Genomic DNA, 8,694 nt, shown 5'->3' on the forward strand with positions numbered 1-8,694 from the left:
TGCAAAACTCGATTTTTTCGTTGCACATATTTGATGTCAACTAACTCAGCAACATTCTGTATAAAAACCATATATACTTTCATAGCTGAAAGTGAATATAAACAGGGGCGAAGCTTGGAGTTGAATTTAAGTAGGGAGGGGGGTGGGGCAAATCAAATTGAGGTATTTTACATTAATTATATGGTGATTAGCTAAGAAAATTAGTAGTTTCTATAGGATTTGGAGATGATTAGAGGGATATTACCCCCTCTGCCTCTCTCTGGAATCGCTCTGAATATAAAATAAATATAGAATTTTGGGTGAATATTTAAAGGTGATGGATCTAACAAGTTTATAAACAACGTATACGTAATTGCATGGCATCATGCTATCATGTGTGGTTGTCGAAGTCTCCATCCGTTGCGCTTGCGGTACGCCGTTGACCCGGGCAACGCGTGTTCCTTGCCACGCAGGCGATGATGGATCGGACGGTGCAGACAGCCTCGAGATCCGTGGATCCAGCGGGTAACTAGCCTTCCCCTGTCCCCGCCACCGCGCGGCGCCACGTCCACGCCCACGCGCTCGGCCTCGCCTTCCGTTTCCAACCAGGCACCTCGCCACCTCCTCGTGGGATCGCGCGCAGGAGCGGATCGCCGCCGCAGGAGAGCGTTCCGAGTCCGAATACGTACGGGATGGTGGAGGCGCCGGCCGGTCTGAGCGCGGCGGCGCAGGTGAGCGCGCTGCCGCTGCAGGTGGATCTCCTGCAGCTGCCGCCGGAGGTGCCCGCGCCAGGGGATCCCGCCCTGCGCGGCGTCCTCGACAGCCTCTTCGCGCATTGGCTCTCGCTACCGAACACCGCCGTGCTGCTCGCCAGCCTCGTGCACAAGGCCAAGGCCAGCGGCGGCGGCGCCGCGGCGGCGGGGGCTGGGATGCTGCCCTCCATGTTGCTGCAGGGGGGAGCCGCCGTGCCGCCTCTCTCCCCGAGGTCCCCGCGCCTCTCGCGGAGGCCCAGCAGCCTCGGCGTTGCCCCACCCAACCACGCCGCGTCGCCGCTCCGCCCGCCAGCCGCGCGCCCCGCCAAGGAGGTCATACCGCAGGTACTGCTCCGCGTCATTCGTCGAGCGGATCTGACTTCGCTTCTCGTTTTTGTCCAATCTGCATGGATCGTATTGGTGATGATTGCGACGGGTGAGTTAGCAATCGAAATTCTTTTTTTATGTTTCCCAGTTTTATTTTCGAGATGGCCGGCCACCGCCGTACGAGGTGAGGAGGCAATGCATATCGACAGTTGATCAGCTCTTCGCCGGCCACTCAAATGGTCTCCGGGCTCCAGGTGCGCCAAATCCGATCTGCATTTTTGTTCAATTTAATTCGTGAAATCATCTGTTGACTAGTGGTGATGCTGATGATAAGACAGTTTCATGCTTCCCCCCTCAAATCAATTGAAACTGGCAATTATCTTGATCTAGTTTGCGGTGAGGCGCTCGTCTAACAAATTTTCTTTCCGTGCATCTTTTGGTTGCGCAATAGAATTTCGGATGGTTACCAGGGAACTCTGCAAATTACCGACATTCTTTACTACTGTTCTTTTCGATAAGATAGACAAGGAGAGCACGGGATTCGTGACAAGGTAGTTGTTGGCAAAATTTGATTGTCCCCATTATACGAAATTAATGTATGATAAACTTGGCATTACTTCAACTGTTTCAGGGAGGCCTTCATTGATTTCTGGGTGAATAACAATCTGATGAGTATGGATAGTGCAACCCAAGTGTTCACAATTCTGAAGCAACAGAATCACAATTACCTCACAAAGGTCTCCATCTCTTGTTTCCAATTTCCATAAACATCATACAGGGAAAGACTCTAGAAATGGATAATTTCATCAAAGCATGTTTGTGGTTGATCAATGTTGCTCTTCTCTAATAATGATTGATTGGATTCATTTAGGAGGATTTTAAACCGATTCTGAAAGACCTTTTGGACAACCATCCTGGTCTGGAGTTTTTAAAGAGCACACCTGAATTTCAAGAAAGATATGGTAAACTATATTTGCCATGCTATGATATTTGTGGACTATATCCGATCCCATTTTTTATCTCCTTTGGCTTATATGCAACATTATTTGTCAGCTGAGACTGTCATATATAGAATATTCTATTGCTTGAATCGAATTGGGAGTGGACATCTAACACTTAGGGAGCTGAAGCGTGGAAATCTACTCAACGCACTCAGGCATGCTGATGATGAAGAGGACATCAATAAAGTTTTAAGGTGACACCTTCAAATCAAGTCCTAACAATTCCCTTCCTTTGTATTTACAAAATTTCTCAAGTGCAGTTTTTCTTTAGGGGAACCCTAAACTTTCATTATGCAACACATTGAACTTATTGTTTGTTTTCCCCTGTAGATACTTCTCATATGAGCATTTCTATGTGATATATTGCAAGTTCTGGGAACTGGACACAGACCACGACTTCTTTATTGACAAAGAAAATCTTATTAAGTATGGAAACCATGCATTGACATATAGGATTGTAGATAGAATCTTTTCAGAGGTTAGTTTTCCTTTTTGTCATACCAATTTCATTTTCTTCGAGTTACCTTCAAGTTCATTTTTGTTGAGTGTATGTTGATATTTTTAAATGTATATATGGTAGGTTCCTAGAAAATTTACCAGTAAGGTTGAAGGGAAAATGGGCTATGAAGATTTCGTCCATTTTGTATTGTCTGAAGAGGACAAATCATCAGCGCCAAGCCAAGAATATTGGTATTTTGCTTGGTTTAATGCCTTTACTAAAATGGATCAATTCTTCATCTTCAGTGTACTATAGTGTTTACGTTTACTGCACTTCTATCATGAGCAATTGTGCATCACTTTCACCTCAGCTCAATTAATGGATAGCAAATTTCAGTATTTCACTTAGCTTGGTTTCTGTTTTCGGTGTCCCGTATTTTATTTACTTCCATTTTTGTCTCTTAATTCACCTCCGCCCTCCGCTTTTGTATACTTGTAATTTGGGCTGTTCTCCACAGCCCCATTTTCTTTTGTTTTATTCCCACTAAGGGTTCTGCTTCTCCTGTTATTTTTCAAAAAAAAATTTGTTACCATTTCAATGTATATTCTTATCATGCAATGATGGGAACCATCTTTGTGTAACATTTCTAAAACATCCTTTTTTATTTTCTTGATGGGGGGCAAAACCCCACCTGATATTGAGCTTTTGAAGCCTGGGAACACAACCATAGAGAGGGCAAGGAGATTACAGACGTGTGAGGGCGAGGGAGAGACACCCATGCCAAGCAATAGCTTGGGTGGATTCATAAGGTTTAAGCCTACAAGCCCACAGGCGGGATGGTGCTTTTATTAATTAGAACTAGCTATCTTTGTTCAAACAATATTTGGGAAAAATGCTAAGTGATGAGCTCATTATAAGACATTAAACTTGTCAACACAGAAAAAGGGCAGTGGCATGAAAAGTCTTTTGAACAGAGCAATTTTGATTGAAATAAATGTCACAACTATACTGGTTGTTGGTCTCATCTCATCTTGGTAGAATTCTTCATTAATGATCCTTCAAGCAGAGGTTTCCTTTTGCACGAATTGAATTAAGAAATGAATGTTTGGTTTTGGAGACATTCATTGAATTTTGGTAGAGCCTTGGTCTACTTGACCCCCTATTAACACTAAGAAGTGAGAAAATAAAGAAAGTATGAAAATTCATTCCTGACTAGGAGATCCTCTCTAAAAGTACATGCGGAAGATGAGAGGAGCGTAGAAGGAAGAAATGCCATTGGCCGGGGATGAGCACGTCCCTCCGATTTCTGATGATAAAGTTGTCCCCGAATATAAGGGAAATATTCCCTTCCGGGGACAACTCCATATTTGGTGTCCCCGAACTAAACACCGGGCCGAAGTGGGATGTCCCTCCTTGTCCTGTCCCAAACCAAACACTATCTTAGGGCAGTGTTTGATCCTCAACCTAAAACACATCAATCTAAATTGTCATGTCAGATTTGCTTGCCCTTTTGGAAAGGGGCAATTGCATTGTTGCCACTACTCTAGGAATACATGGAAACTTCAAAAAACAGGGGAAAAAACTAAGTCGCATCCTCGAACAGGGCGAGCATGCAACAGCCCTTTTTGGAATGACAGTTATAGGATCCAATTTAAGCTTCAACTAAATCCTAAAGGTTCATATTGATCATTCCTTATCTTACAAGCATGCCTGTAACTTCAAAAGTTCTCATATTTTTGCTTGGTGACATCACCTCTTCAGGTTCACATGTATAGATTTGGATGGCAATGGCATACTTACACACATTGAAATACAATTCTTTTTCGAGGAGCAACTTCATCGCATGGAGTGCATGGCCCAAGAACCTGTTCTATTTGAGGACATCTTGTGTCAGCTCATCGATATGATTGGACCTGAGGTTGCCTTTATTAATTTTGTGCATTGCCAAGTTATAAACATTTTATGCTGAATTAGTTATGCATTAATCTTGTTCCAGAATGATAGCTATTTGACACTGAAAGACTTCCGAAGGTGCAAATTGTCTGGGCATTTCTTCAACATTCTCTTTAATCTGAACAAATTCATGGCATTTGAAGCTAGGGACCCATTCCTCATCCGCCAAGTGAGTCGGTCGAGTTCCTTTTCGTGTTATACCATCCATTGGTAATCTCATATGAACAGTTTGTCACTTGTAACACTTTTGCTTTCCCCCAATCCAAGCGCAGATGCGTGAAGAGCCATCATTGACAGACTGGGATCGTTTTGCACGGAGAGAGTACGTAAGGTTGGCGATGGAAGAAGATGGTGAAGATGCTTCCAATGCAAGTGGAGATGTTTGGGACGAGTCACTCGAATCTCCTTTCTAGATTTTTTTTTATCAAAAAAAAAAACACTGGGAAGACATAACAGATGTTCACATGCAGCCCTAATAATCAAGTCAAAATCATGATCCTGGCTAAGCATGAAAAGTTATTTGGTATCTTATATCTACAGAAACTATAGTTGAGGCAGCTGCATGCTTGCTGGCACCGGCCATCCAAATTTTGACATGGGAGTACGTCCACCCAGTTTCCTGGTGACAGTGAGATTTTTGGCCATGGCTTCCATGATATGCTCTAGTTTTGCTGTTAAACTTCAACTGATTGTTCTATGGCAGCAACAAGAGAACAGCACCTTGTGATTGTTCCGGAGGCACATCATGGGTCGTTGCAGCGGATGCAATCATCATATGGTGGATAGTGGATAGTGAATAGTTGGCGTCACAATTTTTGTTCCCATAGTCACGATTAGCCATCTGTCAAAGTACTCTCTCTCTCTCTCTTCGTTGAATAAGGTCATCAAGAAGGCCGGTCATTTACTTGTGTATTCTGTACTTTATTTAGTTTGTAGTCACATGAACAATGAGCTGAAATACTATATCACAGGTCTATTGTCATTTTTATCACACACTGCTGTATTTAGATGAATAATACACAAGCATTTGAGGATTCAAATAGACCAATCCTGTGCAAATGTTCGTACTCTGAGATATTAGCACCAGAGTGTAACATCTGAGACCAACGCAACTCCAGGCCATCTTCTCAGCTGAAAGGATGTAGGAAGATGGAACTCCAACCAAAAGTGCAGGAACTCTCTGACAGTCTAGGCCAAAGCAATGCTACACCCAGCACTGCAGTAGGCAAATCGACCGGTACTACATTTTGACCAGCTATTGGGCAGAATCAAAAGCTGGTCTTAACTAGCGCCTCCTTTAGTGAGCACATTATCAGCCTAAGCAAAGCTTTTGTCAGATGAGTTGTTAATTTGTAGTCATTTTGCATCTTTACATCACTGGTTCATTGTATTTTCAGGGAGAAGGACGCCAGGCGATCTCATAGGCTGGGCTACCTGCAAAGATCATGCCTTTTGCTTTGGTTGCTCCACCAATGATTGCCTCCCGGCGGAAACGAACATCAAAGGAAGAGCTAGCATACTGTCCTCCTGGCCTTCTTTCTAAGCAAAATGGGATTATACAACTAGGCACCCTCTATGCTCTAGCTAGGTTGATGAGCCATGGATATCGAAATACTGCCTGCTGAGATGGAGCAACACGCTGATGAGCATCAAGGTATACGATATGCTTCGAGTGATGTGAGCAATGTGTGCAACATAACATAACATCTTCTTGCACACTGAGCTGAGTGTCGCTCATGTGTTTTATTCTTGATATACAAATGTTAGCAAATAATATAAATATGGATCGGACACGAGACACGGAATTTTACGTGGAAAACACTTGCGGGGAAAAACCATGGGTGCCAACCGATAATCTTCGCTATATGAGAATAGTTTCATAGAATACAACGAGTCGACTACCTTACCATGTGGCATACAAGATGTATGTATATGACAAATGGATTGCAATTCAATACCGAAACAAATGTGATTTTTTTATTATATTCCAACAATCTCCAATTTGAGACGAATTCCATCTTGTAACAAATGAAGTGTCATCAATCAACACACTTCAATAATAAATCATCGCTGATGTTGAAAGTCACTAGAACATAAATTCTAATACTAACTAAACCTGAGCAAAACTTAAACTTAGCCCCAGAAACATGTTTTGTCAACATATCAATAGGATTACCGCAAGTACTTATCTTACATAACTTAACATCACATTTAGCAATGACACCTTAAATAAAGTGATACCCCACATCAATATGCTTTATTCTTTTATGAAACATCTATTTTTTAGTTAGACAAATATCACTCTAGCTATCATAATGTATAGTAATGTATGAAGTAATCCCGCAAATTTCAAAGTATAAACCTCTCAACCAAACAGATTCTTTACCAACTTTAGGAATAGCCATATGTTCAAATTTTGTAGTAGATAGAGCAACAGTAGTCTGCAAACTTGCTTTCCAGATAGCAGCACAACCAACAATGATGAAAACATAATGAAAGATCTCTTATCTAAATGAAAGGATCACGATGCCCAAGAGGGGAGGGGTGAATTGGGCTTTTCTAAAAATCAACAATAATTAAACCCTAAACAAGAGCCCAACTTCACCCCAACAACTAGCAATAAGAGAATACTACTAGAAATACAATAATACTAAGACAATGCTTCAACTACTTGGTAAACAAATGCACAAGGTAAAATACTTGAATTAAATGCGAAATGTAAAGCAAAGTTTAGAAGACTCCTCCAATTTTTCCCGAGGTATCAAAGAGTCGGCACTCTTCCATAGTCCTTGTTGGAGCACCCGCGCAAGGGTATCGCTCCCCCTTGGTCCTCGCAAGAACCAAATGCTCACTATGAGATGATACTTTGCCACTCCGGCGCAGTGGATCTCTCACGACCGCTTACAATCTCGAGCCGGGTCACCAACAAGTCCTCCAGGTGATCACCGTGCTCCCAGCGCCACCAAGCCGTCTAGGTGATGCCGATCACCAAGAGTAACAAGCCGTAGACTTTCACTTTACCAAGAGAAGCCTAATGCATGCGGTGTGTGCTCTAGGTGGCTCTTACTAGCACTAATGAGGTTCAAATGCGGGATTAAGATTTTCTAATCACTCACTATGCTTTGTGGTGCTTGTAATGCTCTAGCAATGTATGGGAGTAAATGTGGGCAGCAAGGCATTCAATATGGTGGGTGGAGGGGGTATAAATAGCCCTCACCCACCAACTAGCTGTTACCAACCCTGGCTGCGCATGGGCGCACCAGACAGTCCGGTGCGCCACCGGTGCGCCAACGGTCACTTCCAACGGCTAGTTCTGACAGCTAGTCGTTGGGCAGTTGGCACACCGGACAGTCCGGTGTGCCGGCTATAATTCAATTTTTCCAACTCGTTGCTCTCGGGTTTCTGGTGGGGGAAAAGGTCTTCCCCGGGCCAGACTGGCCCCACTTACAGAGGGCGCACCGGACAGTCCGGTGCCCCTATGCCAGAAACCCTAATTCTTGTTTTCTTATGTTTTTCGAATCCGTTTTCGTTCTAACTTGTGAGTGTGTTATAGAGTGACACCTAGCACTAGATGTGAGTGTGAATATGCACCAACACTACACTAGAACTCTCTTGGTCAAACTACTCATCGACAAACCCTCTTTATAGTACGACTAAAACAAAATAAAAGACCTAACTCTATACCGAGTGTCCGCAACTCCATGACACTCGGAATACGAAGACCTTCATCTTTTGTTTCGTCGTTTCAGTCGTCGCTTCAAGTTCTTATCTCATGGATTGTTTTTTACCATTGTAGTACATCTTCCTGTAATGCGACCTAACTTACCATTTGTCTCTGCAAAACACACGTTAGTCACATATAATATTACGTTGTCATTAATCACTAAAACCAACCAGGGGCCTAGATGCTTTTAATCTCCCCCTTTTTGGTGATTGATGACAACCCTACAAGAGTGTGAGAGTAGTTTGTTTGTTTTCTGTCAATAGAGAAGATGGTTAGTTATACTCAATAATTTTGACAGAAAGAGCATGTAAAATAATAATAAGAATTGGCGCATACACGACGTAAGTTTCTTGTTCATATGAGAATGAAATGAAATCGATGAACAAGAACTAAAAGACTGGTGATAACATATTAGGTGAAAACATAACACACACACAATCAAAGTAAACATCGAGAGCATATTATAGAGTTTGTGAGTTAAAGAGTCATACAAAAGTGGAGCTAGTACAGAGAGTATCA

At 42.7% G+C, this 8,694-nt stretch overlaps 1 protein-coding gene across 1 annotated transcript; it reads left to right on the plus strand.

The window, feature by feature from the left end:
• Nucleotides 1-583: 583 nt before the first annotated feature.
• Nucleotides 584-5,394, plus strand: LOC100384234 (Serine/threonine protein phosphatase 2A regulatory subunit B''alpha). The gene is given in 11 exon segments (NM_001176802.1): nucleotides 584-1,076; nucleotides 1,207-1,312; nucleotides 1,510-1,609; nucleotides 1,690-1,795; nucleotides 1,930-2,020; nucleotides 2,112-2,253; nucleotides 2,390-2,537; nucleotides 2,640-2,749; nucleotides 4,260-4,416; nucleotides 4,495-4,620; nucleotides 4,724-5,394. Coding segments are annotated over 11 exon segments (1,632 nt in total). The 5' UTR covers nucleotides 584-671; the 3' UTR covers nucleotides 4,865-5,394.
• The last annotated feature ends 3,300 nt before the right edge of the window (nucleotides 5,395-8,694 follow it).

The sequence above is a fragment of the Zea mays genome, chromosome 4, assembly GCF_902167145.1.
Source record: "Zea mays cultivar B73 chromosome 4, Zm-B73-REFERENCE-NAM-5.0, whole genome shotgun sequence".
Lineage (NCBI taxonomy): Eukaryota > Viridiplantae > Streptophyta > Magnoliopsida > Poales > Poaceae > Zea > Zea mays.